We start from the raw sequence: 23,242 nt of genomic DNA on the forward strand, positions 1-23,242 counted from the left end.
ACAATTAGCCTCACCTCAGCCAGCAACAGTAATAATGATCCATGATAAAGTGACAGAATTCTGACAGACCATTCTGTATGAGTGATTTTAATTTTTGAGTATGTTTTTTTTTTACTAATACTTGTGTAGTTTGACTTGAGCAACATTTTAAACGACAGACGGACAGACAGAGACAAAGACAGACAAAGAGACACTTCCAGGTGTGATAAAGCTTTGTCTGCTTCGTGAAAGCAGAAACAGAAAATAAATAAACCTGCTCCTTTGCGTTGAAAGGAGCCGATTGAGGTGGTTCGGCCATCTAGTAAGGATACCCCCTGGGCGCCTCCCTAGGGAGGTGTTCCAGGCACGTCCAGCTGGGAGGAAGCCTCGGGGAAGACCCAGGACCAGGTGGAGAGATTATATCTCCACACTGGCCTGGGAACGCCTCGGGATCCCCCAGTTAGAGCTGGTTAATGTGGCCCGGGAAAGGGAAGTTTGGGGTCCCCTGCTAAAGCTGCTGCCCCCGAGACCCGACCCCGGATAAGCGGATGAAGATGAGATGAGATGAGATGAGATGAGATGAGATGAGATGAGATGAGTGTGGACATTTCATTTTAGTGTGGTTGATGGTTGTATCTGAAGGATGAGTCTTGTTACCTTTAGTGGGCCTTTACGCCTTCCATTGGCATTACGATCAGGTCACTATTCCCATTTGATCAACACTTTGATGAGTGAACAGAGCTTGAACACCACTGGTTATATTTCAGAGATTTTCTGTACACATTCATGACCTCAAAGGGATCAGTCCTGATGTTTTTAGTGTCTGCCTCATGTGTATTTGTCCAGCACCATCAGGCTAAAATGTATGAAGGCTAATGAGCACACGCTATATTTCATAACCTAATAGCCGACTACAAATCTGTTGAGTACTTCGAAGCGAGCAAGGAAGTGCAACCCTGCTCTTAAAGCTCCACCCCACGGGAGTAATATCTACAGCAATGCATCATACTCTAAGATCATCATGTGTCAACGTTTCATGAGAAAAAGAGCCCTGTTTTCAGCTTTGTGATCATACATTTTCCATCTGATCCAAGAACGTTTTAAAGAGTTTATTTATAAGCTTAAGAGGTCGAGAAAATGCTCTCAACACAGAAAAGGACTCTACATGCTGCTGTTTATCACAAACATTCAACATCAGCACATTTGGAGATAGGTGTTTTTCACAGACTGTCATCTGAAAAGTAACTGTAAGGCTGTCGGAGAAAAAACGATGCTGCATCAAATGTAAATGATATACAAGTAGCTTAAATTTGTACTAGTGTACAGAACTTTTTTTTACTAATTTCTTCTCTCTGCAATGCGTCTTTCAGCACCTTGAAAAGCACTGTACATATTTTTTTGTACCATTTTTGTTTATTTTTATTATTACTCGTAAAGTAAATGTAGGCTTATTAAGCCCGAAGGTTACATCCCACCACAGGGTTTAAGTGGAAGAAGATGTCTAAAGATAAGTTTGGCCCTGCTTTGATTACTACTTCAACACCTTTTGTTGAGTTTTTTTTCCCTGTAGTAAATAATGAGCAGTGTCTGTCCTCTTCCAGCCCCCTGAGAGAGAGAAAGACTATTCTAACAACAGATGTGAATGGTTACTGTATCCTGAATGATGACGGACCAGATCATTTAAGTGGAAGAGTGATTTGCCATAACACCTTATGTTTGTTAAATTGATTGTTGTTTTTTCAACCCCTTAAGGTAATACATTAATATATTTTTTTCTAAATGTAAACTTATTATAGAGAGAGTTTTCTCTAGGTTTAATATCCAGTAAACACCAGATGATTAAAGGATTATTGTTTTCTGTATTTTTCCCCTTTATCTCCTTCAGGGTGATTGCATCAGCACCAGAAGCAACACCACGTTGTGAATGAGAAAATGCGCTGTGTGGCCTTCAAGTACCGTCGGGATAACTCCCGTCAATACACCAAGGGAGTCACGTGGGCTGCATACTGGAAAATGGTCACAACAAAACCAACGGCACCGGGAGGGTTGTAGAAGGACGCATTGGTAGAAAAGTCGGGATTATTGACACTGACAGGTCTGAGTTATATGTCAAGTGTGTATGTAACAACCATTTATTTTAGTATTATGTAGCCTGTTGCGTTTTGTTTTTGGCTGTACATTTCTGTTATTTATCATGCCATGCCTACTGAACACCGGCTTGTTTTGGGGGAGCTCCTGAACGCATCATCGTGTGGTCGGGAGCGCATCAGTAGAGTGGGTAACGGCTGCGGCCTGCTGCAATACAATCGTCTGCAGCGGGGCTGGACCTCTGCAGACGATCAAGCAGGTCCCGCCTCAAGCAGGTCCCGCCTCCCGCCAGCAGCCCCGCCTCCCGCTAGAAGGTGAAGCCCCGCCTCCCGCCCGACAGCCAAGCCCCGCACCCGCAGCCGCTGCAGCCATTACACACTCTCTCTCTCTGCAGGTAGTCGATTAGAAGATTTCATCAAGGAGAAATTATGTCGGTGAGTGAAATTACGTTGCTACAATAAATGCATTAAATGAAAAACTTTATTCACATCTCTGGACTCGTGAACAACCTCTAATTTTTAATTTGAAACTTCTGACATGCAGTGAAATGTCTTTCGTTGGATGTTTTGCACTAGTTGGAATTATGTTAATTACAATGTATTGGACTGGGGGAGGTGCACCACTTTCTGTATTTGTTTTCTTTCTGGTCCCACTGCGCCTGCACAACAGGGGGCAAGTTTCCTTTAAAGGAAACATTCATGGTGTGTTTTCTTCATATTGCATTGCAATAGCCTGTTTAAAGTGATTATATATGCAACAAACAACTAATCAGTACTGATACTATATGCTAATAGATAAAGGAGTGACAATAACACAGTAAATGCCATGAATTGCTTAGATATAGCTGTGTAGTATTCTTAGGAAAAAAGTGCATATGAGAGAAGGCTCATTACAACTAGAAGAGACATATGACTTTTCTTTTTTAAAGACTTGAGACTTATAATAATGTTAATGCTAATATGCCTTGTGTATCTTGAATCTAATGGTCAATTGTTCTTCTATTTTTGTTCAGCATCCAACCCATTTCGCAGCAAGTGAGGAGCCAGTTTTTCCCTCAGGGGAATCTTATAACTGTCTTTGTTGTCCTTTTAAGACAAGCCAGCATGACAGTATAGTGCACCATATGAAAAAACATTTGGATGCAGCAGTCCGCCATGGAGGTATTGTCACTCTTTATGTGGTCTACAGAAGCAAATACTGTACTTGTGTTAGGCTGTCAATAACTCTAATGTAATAAATATTTTGTTTTGCAGAATACCGAATCTGCAAATGCAGCTTTAAATGCAGAGACGCTCACCATTTTCACTGCCTCACCTGTGACACAACTATTATAAGAAGGAACCATTTCATTTCTCACTTAAAAGTCTGTGCTGTAAGATCTGTTCCCAAGAGCCAAAAAACAGCCACCGTGAGCCCCATAGCAGCCAGTGTCACCGAGAGCCCCGAAGCAGCCAGTGTCACCGAGAGCCCCGAAGCAGCCACTGTCACCGAGAGCCCCGAAGCAGCCACTGTCACCGAGAGCCCCGAAGCAGCCACTGTCACCGAGAGCCCCGAAGCAGCCACTGTCACCGCTGCTCAACCACAAATGAATGTGCAGGTTAAGATCAAGTGTGTACACTGTGGTCTTCAACTCAACAGACGCAATTTAAGAGTGCATATTAAACGAAAACACTGTGGGAAAAAATACATCACTGCTGAAGCAGCCACTGTCACCGAGAGCCCCGAAGCAGCCACTGTCACCGAGAGCCCCGAAGCAGCCACTGTCACCGAGAGCCCCGAAGCAGCCACTGTCACCGCTGCTCAACCACAAATGAATGTGCAGGTTAAGATCAAGTGTGTACACTGTGGTCTTCAACTCAACAGACGCAATTTAAGAGTGCATATTAAACGAAAACACTGTGGGAAAAAATACATCACTGCTGAAGCAGCCACTGTCACCGAGAGCCCCGAAGCAGCCACTGTCACCGAGAGCCCCGAAGCAGCCACTGTCACCGAGAGCCCCGAAGCAGCCACTGTCCCCGAGAGCCCCGAAGCAGCCACTGTCACCGAGAGCCCCGAAGCAGCCACTGTCCCCGAGAGCCCTGAAGCAGCCACTGTCCCCGAGAGCCCTGAAGCAGCCACTGTCCCCGAGAGCCCTGAAGCAGCCCCAGCTCCCACTGCTCAGCAGCAAATGCAAGTGCGTGGACAACATCAGGTCAAGATCAAGTGTGTACACTGTGGTCTTAAACTCAACAGACGCAATTTAAGGGTGCATATTAATAGGAAACACCGTGGCAAAAAAGACATCACAGCTGAACGCCATTTAAGCTGTCAGTGCATTGACCCACCTTCACAGCTCATGCACTATGCACTACCTCATTCCATTCTGTTACTCACCGTTTATATTCACTGTTTATTACACCGTTTACTGTTTATTTATTTGTACCGTCATATATATATATATACATATATATATTTTTGCTGCTAACATTCACTTCAAACAGCTGTGTAACTTTCTGTCTCTTAGATGCTATATTTTATTTTATTTTGTTGTAGATATGTCTAAATCTTGCCTCCTTTTATATTTTATATTTTACCTTTTACTTTTTATCCATTTATATTTATATTGTATATTTTTTTTGGTGGTTCTGGAGCCTTGCAACGTAATTTCGTTCATGTATATGCAAATGTGCTTGAATGACAATAAAGTTTGTCTAAGTCTAAGAATAAGTCTTCTTACGATTCACATCGCTTCTCTCCACCCAACACCCACAAGCACCCTCTCGCCCCTTCTCACACCTTCTCACACACCCCAGCTGACCAACCCCCCACCCAAACTAAGCCCCCACATGCAGCCACACACACACACACACTCACACCATCTACACACTACACGCACTAAGCTGCGCTTTCGTAGTTTTGTTATTTTGTATATTTATATCTCATTGCACACACCTTCTATTGCACATACTTTAGTGTCATATCTTGTTGTTAGTCTATAAGTTGTTGTTAGTCATTTATTTTGTTGTGTTTTACATTGTTGTGTCTGCTTCTAGTGTTTAGGTCTTTTGTTGTGTTTACATTTTGTTGTGTCCTTTTAAGTGTTAAGTCCTTCGTCTTACTTGTTATTTTTTCGTCATACGTTATTTTATTGTGTGCTTTATTTATCGTGTATTTTTAAGCCGGGAGTCGATGAAAAATGTCATTATGACAATAAAAATTCTTGATTCTTGATACATGATAATTTATGTAGCCTATAAAATAATCCCTCAATTCTTGATTCTTGATACCGTGTGTGTCATGGGCGGGGCTGTGTGTGTCATGGGCGGGGGCTGGACCTGCTGGACCTGCTGGACGTCTGCAGCAGCAGGCCGCAGCCGGCTCTGCAGCAGGCCGCAGCCGTTAGTACTTGGATCAGTAGCGCACACGACCAACGCCTGCGCTTCGACCAATCGGAGCCTCTGCCGGGCTGTGACGTCAAGGGGATGTGGCGGCCGTGTCGTAAATGGGCGGGGGTGTAAACTTAAAATCCCGTCCCTCCATCAGGAAACACGGATAACCCTGAGAAAAAACCTGCCGACTGTACCCGCATCTGGTCTCATCATGCTCTCCGTGTCCGAGTTTGTGTCTGGGTGAGTACAGTCATATTTACCGCAATGATGTTTATACCTTGATATCATTTTTGCTGTGGTGTTTTGTTGATTTGTCTTAAAATTAGAACCGGCTTTCCATCGCTCACTGTACAAGGGAAGTTACATTTGATGGAGTACCCTTAAATGTGGCTACATTTCCCTTAAATCCCCAGAAACGAACAGGCTACAGTCAGGTGACGGGCTTTAATGATGTGCATGATTGTATAATATCGTTTTATTTATTTATTTATTTATTTATTTAATGAACCGCGGGCTCGAGAAGCGCGCTGATGAGTCGCCGGGATGTGACGCGCGTGGGGATGCGGCTCTATGTACTTTATTTCTCACGGAGCGCGCGGATGACGCGTCTTCCTCTGTGATCCGCCGGGATAAGCGCGGAACTATTTGCCCACGGATGAGACGGAAAACCCCCACTTGGCTCATGCGCTCCGCCGTGACGTCACTTCTCTAAACCCACTGACCCGTGTTTTTTACCCGCTTCCGTTCTGCTGCTGTGGCTCCAGTCCACATGTGCAGAGGCTGGCACTGTGCTGCTGAAAGATGGCAGAGTAAGATAGGACACACACTGGGATGTGTGGTGAAAATATTGTAAAGATGAAATGAAATGATTGGTATGAGATAGAAATAAAAAATTAGTTGTTTTTTTTTAAAGCAGTGGGGGCCTGTAACTATAAGTGCAGCTGCTTCCATCACATACACACACATGAGTTACACCAGAACCTGTGATATGGGAAAACAAAAAGCCTTCATGTGTTTCACTATGTATGTATGAGACTCCTTTCCTGACAACCTTTAGGCTGCTAATCTTAACCATCTGGAGAGACTGGGTTACCATAAAGTTGCTGTGTCAGGAAGCTGATCTGGGCCTGATCTTTAAAATAGTGAGAAACCTTTAATATGATTTATTAAAGCCAAAGGTAACATCTTTGACCCCAAAGATACTCAGTTTACCAGAATTTTTAAGAAAAGGAAAGTAGCAAATACTCCAATCAGAAATGTATAAACAGGGGAATTATTGATATTTTAGCTTGAAAATGAGTGAAATGAGTATTAATGGATCATCAGCATGGTTGTGTATATTGTTATCATGTACATAATAGCTGATAAGCAACAAGAAATTGCAGTATAGAAATGCAAAATATAGCGCTCTACATACGCTCTAAACATGGCTCTGTCCTGATGTAGACCATTTCATATTTCAGTAATGATGCACATCACAACATGGCATCTTCTCTGCTAACTGCTGTAACTCAATAAATATATTTGTATGTGAAATAACTAATTTAATGAAGAACTTTAGTGCAAAATATGAACTTCAGATTATTTTGTTTTTGAGTTGTGAGTATGTGCTCGTCATTGTGTATCACAATATCTCAATATACATGATTTAATCCTGCTATGATTCAATTGGAAGACAACGAATGATCATATGGGATTATCGTCCAGCACCATAGAAATATATGCTACACTAACACTCTCTTAAAACGTGTGTTTGTTGGTTGTTGTTAGTATTGTAGTGGTAGCATGTCTTCATATGGTGTCTGCAGGGACAGTTCCACCACTGGGGATTAATACAGTTGTTAATTAAGTAAGTGTATAAAGGGTTAAGGTTGAATTAACAGTCAAAGGCAAAGGGAGGGATTCAACAGCAGAGTCCTGACATGTGCAGAAATATAAAACTGTGTGTATGAGAAACACTTCGGACTGTGTTCATGGTGGAGGTGTGTAAAGTCCCCACATTTCATCACCTGACGCATTGTTTGTACAACAAAGCCACTCTAAACTTTTAACACCAGAAACACAAGACAGAGTGTGTGTGTGTGTGTGTATAATATATTCAGTTCAGTGACTCTACAGGATGCCCCCCTCCTCTAAATGTACACTTATTATAGAGAGAGTTTTCTCCAGGTTTAATATCCAGTAAACACCAGATGATTAAAAGATTATTTGTTTCTGTGTATACAATATATTCAGTTCAGTGACTCTACAGGATGCCCCCTCCTCCCACATCAGATGTTCTTGTTGTAACTGAGTGCAGCATGACTGTGCGAAGGAAAGGAAATGAGGACATCACGGTTGACATTATGTCACACCATGTTAAAGAGCTTTATGTCTGTTAGAATGAATATTGTCTGAAGGTATGATTCACTATATGTTGACAAAGCGTCAGTGTTATGATAACATTAGTCATTGATTTTAAACAGTAGGATCTCAACCTCATCCAATGCCCGAGAGATACTTTTGGCCACTAAGTGTGTTTCAATATTACAGAAAGTCAGCTGTGTTGATACAAAAGCTTAGTACATAAGTGACCTTTGTGTGTTTGTCTGACTCTCACAGTGAAAGCTACGAGGAATGTCGGGCGACAGCTGATTGGCTGCTGTCCAGCACGCAGGTGCGGCCGACTGTGGGAATTGTCTGTGGTTCAGGCATGGGGGGGCTGGCTGAGATGCTCAAGGACCCTCAGGTCTTCAAATACAGTGACATTCCCAACTTCCCCCGGAGCACAGGTATGCAAAGCGTGTGCGTGTGTGCGTGTGTATGTGTGAAAAGTAAATGCACTGGGCTGCTAACTAAGTGTGTGTGTGTGTGTGTGTGTGTGTGTTGCAGTGCATGGCCATGCTGGTCAGCTGGTGTTTGGAACACTAAAAGGGAAGCCGTGTGTGTGCATGCAGGGCAGGTTCCACCTGTACGAGGGCTACCCCATCCAGAAGGTGAGTAGAGAATTTAAACCGCTCTAGTCGGTAAAGGGCCGGCAGTGGTGGAAGAAACACTCAGACCTTTTACTTGGGTGGAAGTATATCGATGTCTAAGTAACTGCATTAACCAACTCTTCTCCAGAAGCATACATTTTGTTCATAATCTACTTTAGGTTTTCATTTATTAAATTAGCTGGCGTCTTGACAACAACCTCAGACAGATTATCCACTGCAGTAAACAGGAATGCTTTGAGCCTTATGTGTTATCACATCAGTGGCGTTATGTAATGCTCTGCGTACTGCCAACCACCTGACCTGCAGAAAACACACATTTGTGTTCCCTTATTTTTGTTTCAAGTTTGTGGAGCTGGCATGCAAGTGTTACCACCCTAACACTAGTAGTCCTTCTCCATGGTATTTATCAACATTATTTACTTTTTCACATTACCTTGTGTTATTCAGATCACGCTGCCCATGCGTGTCTTCAAGCTGATGGGTGTGGAGACCATCATCCTGACCAATGCAGCTGGAGGCCTCAACCAGGACTACAAAGTGGGAGACATCATGATCCTTAAGGACCACATCAACATGCCGGGGTTCGCTGGAATTAACCCGCTGGCTGGACCAAATGATGCCAGGTAGGCAGAGAGCATGGATGGATGGATGGATGGATGGGTGTTTCTGAGGGCAGATGGTGGTTACATTGCTTTTGTTTTGAAGTTGCTTCATATTTAACATTCAGAATTAACACATTTTAACGTTACAAAAAACTTCTATTTTGTGTCAAATGCATACTTTTGTCACGTGGAAGAGCTCAAACACTGAAAACAACTTAGTCAGGGAGTACTCACTCTTTCAAGTGGGGGTTTTAGCACATTAAAGGGCCGCTTCACCAAAATTACAATATCATGTGTTTTTCTCAATATTTGGCCTAAAATATTTTGAAATTCACATTTTAGAACAAAATTTGCCAACAGCTCCAAGAGGCCAGGAAGTCTTTATGATTCGTATTTAATCCTCTGGAGATCAAGAAAAGGTTTCTGGCAATTTCAAGCAAGCAGTCGCGACTCATTCCTGTTTCAAATGACTCAGCTGTACCCAGTTTCCCTCTCCCCCACCATGTTCTCTTTGCATTTTTCCAGTCTCCCACACAGAAGCGACACACTTCAGCCATGGAGTGACTGTAAACTACTGTCAGTGTCAACAGAAGCGCTTATTGTTCTCGAAGGCTGGAGGCTTTAATGTGCATCAAAACCTTTAACATGACTTGTAGCTTCAGAGCAGAACTGTGTGTTATGTCAGAGGACTTATACTAAATACATCTACAATACAGGAGTGACCTGTTGATCCCTCTATTGACTAATCGTCCATGCCTAGTGTTCACAACTACTGTCTCTAGTTCTCCTGAGGACACTGACCAATCGCAGAATCGGGGTGTATTCCTTTAACGTTACCTGAGTCATTTTGAGAATGTCAGTACTGAATGGCACAGTTGTGTAGATTTCCGTGGTTGAGTAAACACCCACCTCCTCCCTTCAGGTTTGGCGTTCGCTTCCCCTGCATGTCTGACGCCTACAACCGCGAGATGCGGCAGCTGGCTCATGATGTGGCAACAGAGCTGGGCTACAACGACTTCCTGAAGGAGGGAGTGTACTGCGTCCTGGGAGGGCCCTCCTTCGAAACCATCGCTGAGTGTCGCCTGCTCAACAGGCTGGGTGCTGATGCTGTTGGTGAGTGTCAAGTCCCCCACCCAACGAACACACACACACAAACACACACACACACACACACACACACACACACACACCTGTACTTCTATACTTTTGAGGACCTTCATTGGCATCCCCTAGACATAAATAATAAAGCCGTGTTTCCTCTTTGTTTCATAACTATGCGGTACTCATATGTCCTCAATCTTAAGGCGTACCTTCGGGTCAAGTACGAGAGCACATGCTCACAAAACCACATACACACAAGGTCTAAATCACCCTACTGACTAACACATACAAGTGTGTCACTGGATTAGTCATTTAAAGCCTCACTTTTACGCAACTCCAATCTGTTTATATTGTCAACGCACTGCAGAGGCAGGATGTTGCCTACCATTAATTATAAACATATGTGCACGATAAAGCTCATTAAATTCCAAATATATCTTTGGCTGTTTGTTGTTGGGGATCGACCAATATGGCCGATGCCGATGACCGATACAGACTGCCGATTTTCTTGAGCAGATATTTGGAGCCGATACTACTTTTGCCCTCAATTTACATCATGAAAATTACACGATGATAACAAATGTTACAAGTCTCACTTTTAATTGAACTTAAAAAAGGCGTCTCCAGCAACACGGAGCTGCCTTTGGACGCCTGTCTGTGAATACTGCCGGGGAAAAAAACAATCAGCGAGCACTGCCCGATGTATCGGCCCATCACTAGTTTGCATATATGAATCTACTGTACATAACCCCAAATTACAGTGAGGCCTTTACATTGTATTTATTATCAAGTTCACACATTTTCTCTCGTAACTTCTGCTTATAATAAAAAGTAATGCACCTATAATAGAGGTTAGAGATATGGCTAAGAAAAGATAGGATCTGGTTAATCCAGTGAATTTGTACTGTATCACACTGAAATATTTAAGTTTCTATTTAAAAACCAACACAAGTTTTTAAATGTAACTCCACAGACATCTGTGCCTCATGCTGGATAACTCAGAGACGCTAACACATTGTCTTTGTTGCAGGGATGAGCACTGTCCATGAGGTGATCGTCGCCCGTCACGCCGGCATGCGTTGCTTCGCCCTGTCACTGATCAGTAACCGGGCGGTGATGGACTACGACAGCCAGGAGAAGGCCAACCACGAAGAAGTCTTAGAGACGGGACGGCAGAGGGCAGAGCAACTGCAGAAGCTGGTGTCCACCATGGTGGCTCGGCTGGAGCACGACACCAACAACTCCTTCTGAACATGTGACTGACACGGCTGCACCTGGTCCCAGGTCAGCTGTGCTGCTTTATCTCTGCGAGACAGTGAGAGGATTTTCAAAATGCTTGTTAGGACGCTGGGTTTGCTACTTGATAAACTAGTTTCTTTGCTTTGTTTCCACTGACTGTTACTTTAAGTCTCCTCTTAAAACCTTGGAAACTGGTTTACCCGTCTTATACACTCATCTTTTAGCCACGTTTACATTTTTGAGGTTTACAGATGCATGATGCTACTTTAGCTCTTCCCTGCTGTGATATATTATACTGTATTCAGCTGACTCTCAGTGAATCAGCATCGTATCGCTAAAATAAACACTTTTAACTTAATAGAGTATAGCTATTTATTGTTTCAGTTTCTTTTACATTCCCCGATGTCAGTTATCAACTAATATTATTGAATTGATATCCACATTATTTAATGCAGAGGGCGAACTCATCACGCATGTCGTCATGAGCTCATGGCTGAAAGGTGGAAATAATCATTTCATACGGTGTAAAAGAGGTGTCAAATGTTCTTAACTATTTATACTAATTGTATTTAAGTGGTGTTTTTATTTGCTTTTTTAGAATATATGGAGAGATTGATGAACATTTGAGAAAAGAGGTTATAGGCTGCATGAAACATTTACCAAAGGGTGTAGATTTGATTCAAATCTCCCTCCACGTCGTATTACTGTTAGCAGACTGTCTGTGCTTTAAAAGGTACTTTCCTTCAAACTGTACAAATTGTGAATCTACTTTTACAATAAAATGAATCAACTTGAAAGCAACGTGGCTTTTCTGTGCTCATTTGTAGTTTGCTTGTTGGTGGGATGTGCACGTCCTCTCCCCTACAGATGCAGGCCCCAGTCTTTAAAAGGACAAATCCACCCTCAGTCCTGTCATTTCATTTCTCATATACAAACTTTCCCCTGACCAATCTATCCACTGCTTGTCAAGTTAAGGGTTTTCTACACTTCCCATAACGCTATCTGTTCAAAAGCCACCACAGAACCAGAGATCGCTAACTGGGTCAAGTGGGTGACTGCACTCGGCCACATAAATTGTATGTTTGTTTTATTTTATTAGTTTGATCATGTGGATATTTGTTTGGTGATAGGCAGCACTAAAGCGAATCGAAACTGACACAAGAACCTTAAATTAGATTTTTACGTACTTTTACGTATCTTTCGAGGTCCTGTCTTATTGAGTGGTATCTGGTCAACTGTGACACCTTTTTTATTTTAGTTGTTAATTTTTTTATACTTAACTTGATATCCTGCTTGGATGGTGCATATACTAAAATAATCTTTTGCTTGATCAAATTACAACCAACTAATCGACACGCTGCAAATTGGAGAGTTGGAGCCCGAGGTCAAATATAATGAAGCTGGGTCGTTAAAGCATATTCCTGCACATTCTTGAACATCAAATTCAAGGACTTTCCAGGCCCCATTTCTTCAAATTCAAGAACCACAGCACAGTTTGAGGCATGGATTAAGGTTAATTACTGAGAATTTGTATAATGAGAAGGCTTTATAGAAGCTTACTGAGCCCGTTATATCACAAGATCTTTCATTTCTATTCTTGAAATCTATCAATTCAAGCACTTTGTCCCACTATTATTTTCACTCAAACTTTCAAGGACCAGTGGGAACCCAGTTAAAGGCAATAAGGCCACACAGAGAGAGTGGGGAGCACCCTGGCACCTCACCCAGCTCTGCAAAGAACACACCTGAACTCTGAAGTGTCCTGTTGTTGCAGTGAATTCTCATCTATGAGTGTCGCCTTAAGGCTCCTGTTTGATAGGGTTTCCTCCTGTATGATGAACATGAGTGCAAACATTTAGAAAACTGCTCTCTGATATTCAAGAACACACACTAAAATCTTATATTGTCTCATGCAAAAACCCTCTCTCGAGCTCTTGAGTAAACGGAGTAGCTGCTGGGAATTCACTGCATGGTCAAAAGCAGGTGGACACTGAAAACATTACGCACACATGCCATTGTTGACCACTTCGATACGAAACCAAGGCCATTCATCTGCAATTCAACGTAAGCTTCCCAGGGAAAAAACGTCAACAAATAGGTCCAAGGCACAGCTGTCCCTTGTGGGAGAGGACACCATCATCCTAGCTGACAGGTTTACTGTCTGTTTGTCCTTCACCTTATCAGCCGTGTGTACCCTCCTTTTTCTTTTCTGTCCACTCACTCCACAGACATGGATACTCCAGTCTGCACTCTCCCACTTTCTTACCCAAAATATATCCACTACCACTTGTCCCCTTCCTCCTCCTCCTCCTCTAAAAAGAAGCATTTTCCATGACGCTCAGGGACCAGTGTTTGTGACCATACAAGGTCATGAGAACTCTGCGAGCTGTCTGTATCTCTGCAGTGAGTGAGCAGCTCTCAGGTGTCTGTACAAAATGTACTGATGCTCTACGGGCAGAACACCTCGTTAGCACCGCACACACACACACACACACACACGCACACCTCACTGTAATTTAGTGGATGTATGGTATATTTAAAAGCTGCTTGTTTAAGCTTGCAGTGAAAGACCTGTTTGACTATTCGCCTCTCAGCACTTTGTTTCACCAATCTACCTTCACACATTGAGTGTGAAGTGTACACTTATCTAAAACAACTACTTTTACATATCTAATTTAAGGCCCTCTGCAAAAACACCTGCTATATTCGAAACGAGAAGAAGAAGAAAAGATTAGTGGCCTAAGTGGACACTCCTGCTCGCACCCTTTGTGTTTATAAAGGGAAATCATTTACTCCAAGGCATCAACTTCCTCTCTAACACCTTTAAAGAAGTGTGCGTGCGTGTTTGCAGTGAAGCTCTACAAACAAAAAGTTACAGTACATCTGTCAAACATTACGGCTGCTCTGAAGGAGTCGTCGTCTCTGGCCCTCATCATTACTGTAGGACATACTGTTCCAGAGCCGTGTTTATATTGTACTGTACTACCTGCATAACCCCTTTCAACACCAAACTAAAACCCGTTGGACACATTATTCAACCACATACATAATGGAAAGTAAGACAAATACAGTGTCCGGATGAACCGAACACAACATTTCTGACACTTTTTAACTCTACAGTGAAACAGGAAGACATTGATCTCTCATCTACAGGACCTTTAGACCGGCTACAGCTTCTACACAACTTAAAGTAACATCTCAACAGGAAAAACGTACATAAAAGCATAAACTACTGCTGCTTTCTTTGCAGCAGTGCTGTGAGCTGCTGTCTCACTCTGTACAGTATAGGCTGTCAAACCGCTGAGGGTTCCTGTTCAGGCCTCAGGCAGCATGAAGTCATAGTTCCCTCTCTACTGTGATGCTGTAAAGCATGGGTGTCAAAGTGATCCAGTAAAGGGCCGTGTGGCTGCACGTTTTCAGTCCAACCAAGCAAGAACACACCTGACTCGACTTACTCCATCACCTGAACTGTCTTCACACAGTTGATTTGTTGGACCAGGTGTGTTTTTGATTGGTTGGAATGAAAACCTGCAGCCACACGGCCCTTTACTGGATCAGTTTGACACCCATGCTGTAAAGCACTAGTTCTCAGACTGTGGTACTCGTGGTAAGCGAAGGAATCTCCAAAATTAAAAAAAAAAGGAAACATTAATTACTAAATTAATATCATGCTAAGAAAACACTAAAACTTTTAAGATCCCTGAAATGTGATTTAAAATAAGTAATTTTTGTAATATTTTTGTTTCAATATCAGCCTGCTATGTAGTCATGCTTAATTCTAAGTATTTCTCTTCTATGCTATTCAAGAGCTACACTGTGATGGTAAGAGAGTAAACAGAGGTGAAATGATTGGTTTGAAAACACTGACATGTCAGTTCTGGTGCTACCCTTCCTGCAGCGTGGCTGTGGCTGAATACAGTCAACAATAAATTATCTCCTGATTAGGAATAAACCTTTCTGTCAGTAGATGAATAGTGTCGGCCTACACTGCTGTATTTTAACATTGGTCTTAGTGGTGGTGCTTGAGAGCCTGATATGTTCTGTGGTGGTGCGACATGTACAAAGTTTGAGAATCAATGCTGTAAAGGATAAGGATATGCTGCCCTCTGGTGCCATTTGGTCGACCACACTGACAAAGCTACAGGCCGATCAATTCACGAGTCAACGGAGAGTAAATTAATCAGCAACAAGTTTGATCATCTGTTCATTTTAGTTTATCTAACTGCTGTTTCTGTTTTATATATCTGTCCATTCTTGTCATATTTGGGTCGTATGCTGCTGGGAGGGAACAGAACAATCTGAAATCTGTGATGCATATTTTTTTCACAATTTATAAAAGTTTTACTTTCAGCCCTAATTTTGAGGAGCAAATGAAACTTAGTGAATGATAATGATGATGGGCATCGGTAGCACAGTCCCTCTGGATTTGGCTTGGGCCGGGACAAGTTCCTCACAGACCCATGTATTGATTGTGGACCCCCTGGGCACTTCCAAGGTGCTTGGAGCAACGACTACGTGGCAGGTCTTTCGCTCTGACATCTCTCCACTAATGCATGTCTATAGGCCCTGTGTGATGAACATCGAATTTCTCCATTTAGGGATCAATAAAGTGCTTGTTTTGTTAACAAACTTGGCAAGAGTTACCTGAAGAAATGCTGCTGGACCCTTTAATATACTGTAAATCACAACAAAGGGTTTTGGGGAAACGTTTAATGGGAAAATTCAACTGGGAACAATAGCCAGGCAGGTTTTTACCAATGTTGACATCAAAGCGTAAACCTGACAGGTGCTTCACTGGCTCTGAATGGAACGCCCTCTTGTGACTGTAAAGGGGAGTACATGGGGAGGATGGGCGTCTTGTGCTTCTACAGTTCCCGTGCTGAGATGAAGTAAGGCATATTTCTACAGGAGGAGCTGAACCTAACTGTGAGGATCAGTATGCAGGCAGCATTAAGAGGAAATCTGCAGATTTTCTTTTTCATGAACACACACTTTAGATGTTGTTTTTTTTGGATTTCTAGCTTTGGAGGTGTCTTAAAAATACTGACCGGTGTTAATTCTGTTTGAGGGCGCAATTCAATTTTTAGGAAGTATTTTTAAAAAAAAAACAAAGCAAACATCTTAAAATCCATCCAGATGGATTTTGCATAGTAGAATATGCATTAATGTACAAAGTCTGTGAGGAATTCACAAGGTTACAAACCCCAACAACAAAATCTGGCTCGCTCACTTTTGCTTTTTTTGGGGGTAGGGGGCCTGAGCTACATCACTGTAGACGTCTCCCCCTCAGCTGTATGTGTGAATGATTCTGTGGCGTTTCAAATGGTGCATCAGGATGAAGGTCTTCCCGCACAGCGAGCAGCTGTAGGGCCGTTCCCCGCTGTGCGTGCGCTGGTGGACCCTCAGACTGCTCTGCTGCGTGAACCTCTTCCCGCACTGTCCACAACCGTACGGCTTCTCGCCCGTGTGTGTCCGGTGATGTATGCTCAGGTGGGAGGAACACTGGAAGCTCTTCCCGCACACCGTGCACCAGAACGACCGCTTTCTCTTGTGGCTTTGCTGGTGCAGCTTGAACTGGTGCAGACGGCTGAACGTCTTCCCACAGTGTGAGCAGGCGTAGCCCCGTGCCGTGCCGGAGAGAGCTTTGTGGGGAGGGTGGAAGCCGCCCGTTGTGAAAGTGTTGTGCGAGTGACTTACGACCGGCCTATCTCCGGCCGCGGTCTCCCTCTCAGCGTGTTCATCTGGCTGCCTCGGATGTGCGACTTGCAAGGGGTTTCTCTGCGAGTAAACTTGTTCCTTCTGCCTGTCTTGCTGTGACAGGCTACCCTGAGGTCTGGGTTGAAAACTGGACGACTGTGGAACATCCTTCTGATACTCACTGTTGTAGATCCCATTACACGGCCTCTGAGAGGACAAGTGTTGCACGCTAGCGGACTTGGTAGTGTTAGAAACCGACTGAACATCAGAATGGTCCGGAAATGTGTTGGAATACTCCTCTACCACACTAGAGAAGTCAGGAAAACCATCATCAATGTCATCACCTTCAATTATGGAGGACCAGAGCTGAGTCTCTCTTTCATCCATGGAAAAGTCAGCAGCGAGTTGAGTCTGCTTCCCCGCGCCGTGCTGGCATCCATCCTGACTCAGTCCTGATCGGTCCTCCTCCTTCTCTGTCTTGACGCTGAACTGAAGGCCACTGATGTCTCCCGCATGATGACCAGAGTTATACAAGTCACCAAAATCTGATGCTTTCCTTGTGGCGACCTCTGACGGGTTTAACGGGCAGTCTTCTTCAAGCTGCTGGCTCTCTGGGGCACGAGCTGGATTGCGGTATTGTACAGCAGAACCTGCAAGTGACAGGTGGGAACATGTAGTCATTTTAAGCTCATTTTTTGGACTGAATGACGCACAAAATCCAGTTCTTTCAACTCACCAATGGGTCTGGCAGAGTCACTGATCCACAGCATCTCGTCTGGACTCTCTTCTTTAATTGTGAACGAGACAGTGGCGTCATCAATATCAGGAAACTGCATAAACAAAGGGTGGATTCAACTTTAACTTTTTATGCTTCGCAAATCTGGAACAAACTTCCAGAAAACTGCAAATCTGCTGCAACTCTCAGTTCTTTTAAATCAAGACTGAAGACTTTCCTGTTTGCCGCTGCTTTTCACTGTAACCTTTTTAACTGAAACAATCTTTTGTGTTTTAAAAATGACCTTTTATGCGTTTTAAATCTTTTATAGGTTTGAAATTTATATGTTATTTGTGTTATTTCTCCCAGTGCTTTTAATGTTTTGTGTGAAGCACTTTGAATTGCCTTGTTGTTGAATTGTGCCATACAAATAAACTTGCCTTGCCTTGCCTTTAACTGGAAACAACTTGGATATATTATCATATTAAAAGTAGATTTTATGAACCTGTGAGCAAACGTTGGCTTATTTATAAACCGAGCAGACACACAACAACATTAGAATTTGCTTTGAGTCGAGCATTTTGTCCACCTGGCGAATGTAAATCCAAAAAATGACTCTCATTTAAGCTGTTTGGTCTCTGCCGACTCCAGAGGGAAATATCTGGCTCTTGAGGTGATGAATTCTCCACTATGTTCACCAGCTAGTCACTTCTTTTATCTGTCACTTGTGTGATTCTGGGCACGTAGGGGACAGTTTTTTTTCCAGCTGCCTGCTGCTGTATGGCGTCATTGCTTGCTCAAATAAAATTAGGTTTTGCTCGCGTAAATTATGCACTCGCAAAATATATCTTTCTGTGCTCAAAATCTCACTTTGCTTCTTCAACACAAATATAACGGCATACTGCTGCTGCAGCTGGAAACCACACTGGTGAGAGCAAAGTCATTTGATCCAGTGTTTATACAACAACCAAAAAAGCAGCTTTAATTCAACATAAGTGTGTTCCACAGCGGTGTCAATGCTAGTCAGGTGAAATTAGATGACTGCTGGGCTTCTACTTTGTTGGCCCCGGGGCCAGAAATGAAGGGGGACAAAGGAATCTCAGAATGACCCTAAAATGTAATGGAGGGGTTATTTTGGCCCCAAGATTTGGGAAAATACATTTACCGGTTTAGGCCAATATCCTAATCCTACATTAAGCCATCATTTTATTTTAATTCCATCCATCATCTTTAACCTCTTGTCCCTATCGGGGTCGCAGGGGGCTGGGGCCGATCAAAGGCTGACATTGGGCGTGAGGCGGGGTCCACCCTGGACAGGACGCCAGTCTATCACAGGACAGATAGAGACGAACAGAGACAGACAACCATTCACACCTACGGGCAATTTAGAGTCATCAATGAACCGAACACCTGCATGTATTTGGACTGTACCAATGTTACATACAAATATAGAAATGCACTGATAGCCAAAGTACGCTTCCTATTTACTCATGGTGGGACAAAGTGGTGTTTATTAGTCTGTGTGTGTGTGTGTGTGTGTGTGTGTGTGTGTGTGTGTGTGTGTGTGTGTGTGTGTGTGTGTGTGTTTCAACATGGCAAAATGTGACATCTACTGAACCTGGATCTACTACAGAAGACGAGTACTTTGGCAGGTTTATACATCTGTCTGTCTGTCTGTCTGTCTGTCTGTCTGTCTGTCTGTCTGCTGGTGTGAGCCAATCACAAGGTCTCAGGCTACTGTACGCATTTTAATCTGGGTCCATTTTACATCAAAAACAGCAAATTTAAGCGCGGATTACTATTTTGGTGAAAGTGCAACCAAAATGTTGTAAATATCCCTATTTGTTGGACACATTTCTTCTTAAAAAAATACCTCACACTGGTTCAAATATTACAAATAAACTATCTGTGTGCATAGTGAACCTGGAGCTGTGGCCTGGTGATCTGGGCTCCGGAGACAGTTGCCAACTTTGCCAGGTTGGTAATCCAGCCTTGATTTAGATACATTACAATACTGAGTAACACCATTGACAGTAATACCTTAATATCTCCTGTAGGATGCGGACAGCTCCGCACATCAGTTCCTCTGTCCATGTAGTTCTCTGGTGCAGGATAGGAAAACAAAAAAAACATTGTCAAAAGCAAGACCAAAGTGACATTAAAGACATTTTTAAAGGTGGAAATGCATCCAATTTTTTAACCAACGTGCATCAATGTAAGATGCATGCATTTATATGAGAATGTACAGCATGCCTACAGTGCTGCCTTACACTAATCGTCCTGCTGCAAACTGATACTTGTACATGAATATGCATAACACATTAGATTAAGAGCATAAAGTAAACAGTGGGAGCATCTTACCGAACCCGCGCTGCAGCTGTGCGTTCTTGCTCTCCATCATGACTAATTTCCTCTTCAGCATGTCATTCTCGCTTTGTTTTCGGGAGATTTCAAGATGCAAAAACGCACATTTGTCATCGACTAGTTTGGATATCTCTGCCACTGCTGCTTTCACCAAAACCTCCATTATAGAAGATAACTGGCTCTGAAAGGGAATGCACGTCGCCATGTTGGTTCGTGCAAAGTAATATGTGAGGATGGAATAGAAATAGCCTCCCTCCACGCAACGATTTTCATTAGAAAAACGCGAAAACAACCGACGCACTAGAACATTTCATATCCCTGTTTCTAGCTAGCTGGAACCTTTTCTTCCGTGTGGCGGAGGGCTTTACCGTAAACACACGAGTAAACGCGCAGTGGAATCCCAACAAACAAGGAGGAGAGGAACAGATCATGGCCTTCACATATTATTTATTTATTGTTGTATTTATTTACCTATTTATTTGATTTCCTCTTTCTCTTCTTGTAAAAAGACGTAGATGATGGTTGTGAATGTTCTCATTTGTCCAGGTCATCGTTATCCTCCTGAGACAGTCTGTGGGGGTCTGCACTTGTACATAATTTAACTTGAACTTATCTTGTTCTTTGCCCTTTGCACTGTATTATTTTACTGTTTTACTGTTTGTGTTCTGTGTTGTGTCTCCTGTGTGTTCAGTTAGTCTGTAACTTTGTGTTTTGCTGCTGCTGACCTGAACAGGTCTCTCTTGCAAATGAGACCCTGGGTCTCAATGAGATTTTACCTGTTTAAATAAAGGTTAATAAAAAATAAATACAAATATACTGGACTGGTTGTTTGTCTAGGAAGATGTTTCCCCTCTCATCTAAGAGGCTTCATCAGTTCATGTACGCATCTGACCAGGCTGGTACTGGTGCAGGTCCAGGACCAGGACTAGGACCAGGCTGGGACTGGTCCAACTAACTGGTGTGAGATCCAGGTATTTAACCTCTCACAAGGCCGATGATGTCAGTGGAACCCTTTGTGCTCCAAGTGCAAACGCCCGTCGTTAGAGTGACAGTCGTTGGTGGGCAGTTGGTTTCGACTTCATTAGTGCTCCATTGAGTCTGAACGTCTGAAGTCTTCGGTCAGATGCGTACATGAACTGATGAAGCCTCTTGGATGAGAGGTGAAACGTCTTCCTAGACAAATAACCAAGTCCAGTTGCTTTTGACTGAAATTGCTTTGAGGGCAGACGATGGTGTTACATACTCTGATACAGTTGGTGACGGCATGCACCAAAGAAAGTTATGGTTGCAACCCCCTAATAAACAAAAAGAAGTTTGCCCTCACCAAATTCCTGCTTGGATTCTCTCCCTACAATATTTTTTTTAACTTGAGGTATAAGACATTGTCAGCTGCTCTCTTCAGTCAGGTATTTTTCTGCATCACTTAAAACAGCTGTCAATAAATCCCTCCTGAAGAAGAGCAGCCTTGCTGCAACAGTTACTGCAACTACATGCCCATCTCCAACTTAGCATTACCCAGCAAAATAATTGGAAAAAAAGTCAATTATGTCAGCTAAATAATTAGATTAAGCCAAACAGCCTTCCAGGCATTTATCAATCCGTTTTTTTAATCACACCATGGCAGCGAAGCAGAACCCATTAAAGTTGTGTTCTGTATATAAGTAAAGACGCTAAAATATTTGTGTTCTTGTGTTACTGGGTCTCAGTGATGCTGTCAACACTGAGGGGTTAAAAAAATGGGCTGACCTATCCAGCCCAGTTCTAACCTATCCACAGGACAGCTAGTTATATGAGATTTTGCCTTGTGTGGTGTGCCCCAAGGTTTGATTCTGGGACCACTACTATTCAATCTGTATGCTCCCACTTGCACATGCAGAAGCACAAAATAAATTACCAGAATTTGAAGATAATTCACAACGGTATACCTTTCTCTTGATGACCCAGAGACCATACAGTACTTTCCCTAACTCAGTGTATCAGTTAATCTTAAGATATCACTTTTTTGCAACAATAGATCATCTCAGATCTTTGTCTCTGGGGCACAAAAGTGAAGCCTGGGTGTAATCATAGACAGTGATCAAAAATCTAAAAGCCATATCAATCAAATCACAAGATCAGCCTTCAACCATTTAAAAAAACTCTCAAAGTTAAGTGGCTTTGCATCAAATGCATGCTCATTCATGCATTTATGACAAGCAGACCAGACTACTGTAGTCATATATTCAGCGGCCTCCCAGGATTATGTTGAGCAGCTAACTCTGCAATTATTATACAAAATGTGGCTGCACATGTTCTTACCAGAACTAAAGTGTGTGAGCATGTTTCACCTGTACTGTGTGTGTGCTGTTGCATATTTTGGCATTTGTATATTCTGCACCATCCGTGACAGAAAGGGTGTAGGAAGTAGTCAAGGCCCAGTGGGTTGCATTGTATTATGTATGAAATGTGCTATATCAATAAAGTTGAATTGACTCGTAGGCGTTTTAGGTTAAAACGGTTAAAACTTAAAACGGACTTACCTTTACTAGTCTGGCAGACGACTGTACAGCCTTAAAAGTAACTGGATTGCATGACATTTTGTATCAGCTCGGCCATCAGGCAGGCCACCATCTCTCAAAACACAAGAATGACAGTGGGTTGAAAACACTTGAAATTATAATACTAATTCACACTTGCATGTAGGTCTAAATTTCTCTAAACTTCCATTCCAATAGCTGTATTTGTCGGTCCCAAAAAAAGACCTCGGTCAGTCGGCTTTTCAAAATGAAGTTACCCTATTCCGACCCCTTCTGTGGCCTACATTACCTATAACAAACGCTCGGTTAAAGTCACCTACTAGTTAACCCGCATTTTAGCAGTCTAAGAGTTTAAGACGTCTTGACTCAAAAGGCCCAAAGTAATTTGTGACACTAGAAATATCATCTAAATTGGGGTCCCTCAAGGATCCATTTTAGGTCATCTTCCGTTTGATGAAGATCAAATTGTACATCTTTTGCTGGTAGAAAAAGGAGGTAAGGTGATATTACAAAAGGGCAAAGGAGGAGGAAATGGTGAAGGAAACATCATCAACCAATCATTTATTTACACTGATCAGTAAAAAAAACAGAGTAC

At 42.7% G+C, this 23,242-nt stretch overlaps 3 protein-coding genes across 3 annotated transcripts; 2 read left to right on the forward strand and 1 right to left on the reverse strand.

The window, feature by feature from the left end:
* Positions 1–2,361: 2,361 nt before the first annotated feature.
* On the forward strand, positions 2,362–4,572 carry LOC310957307 (uncharacterized protein). Its single transcript, XM_083927805.1, has 3 exons — positions 2,362–2,501; positions 3,080–3,227; positions 3,321–4,572. The coding sequence occupies exons 1-3, from the start codon at positions 2,496–2,498 to the stop codon at positions 4,532–4,534; spliced, it is 1,368 nt and encodes a 455-aa protein (XP_083783931.1). The 5' UTR covers positions 2,362–2,495; the 3' UTR covers positions 4,535–4,572.
* A 1,039-nt stretch (positions 4,573–5,611) lies between these two features.
* pnp5b (purine nucleoside phosphorylase 5b) lies at positions 5,612–12,098 on the forward strand. Its single transcript, XM_083929124.1, has 6 exons — positions 5,612–5,678; positions 8,040–8,209; positions 8,310–8,413; positions 8,861–9,036; positions 9,938–10,128; positions 11,147–12,098. Exons 1-6 carry the CDS (start codon positions 5,650–5,652, stop codon positions 11,365–11,367), a joined length of 891 nt encoding a protein of 296 aa, XP_083785250.1. The 5' UTR covers positions 5,612–5,649; the 3' UTR covers positions 11,368–12,098.
* Positions 12,099–16,267: 4,169 nt separating this feature from the next.
* LOC310957979 (uncharacterized protein) lies at positions 16,268–20,330 on the reverse strand. Its single transcript, XM_083928748.1, has 4 exons — positions 20,129–20,330; positions 19,808–19,869; positions 17,789–17,882; positions 16,268–17,702 (listed from the first exon to the last, which is right to left on the reverse strand). Exons 1-4 carry the CDS (start codon positions 20,292–20,294, stop codon positions 16,642–16,644), a joined length of 1,383 nt encoding a protein of 460 aa, XP_083784874.1. The 5' UTR covers positions 20,295–20,330; the 3' UTR covers positions 16,268–16,641.
* Between the last annotated feature and the right edge of the window lie 2,912 nt (positions 20,331–23,242).

This window comes from Echiichthys vipera (genome assembly GCF_963691815.1).
Source record: "Echiichthys vipera genome assembly, chromosome: 15".
NCBI classification, from domain to species: Eukaryota; Metazoa; Chordata; class Actinopteri; order Perciformes; family Trachinidae; genus Echiichthys; species Echiichthys vipera.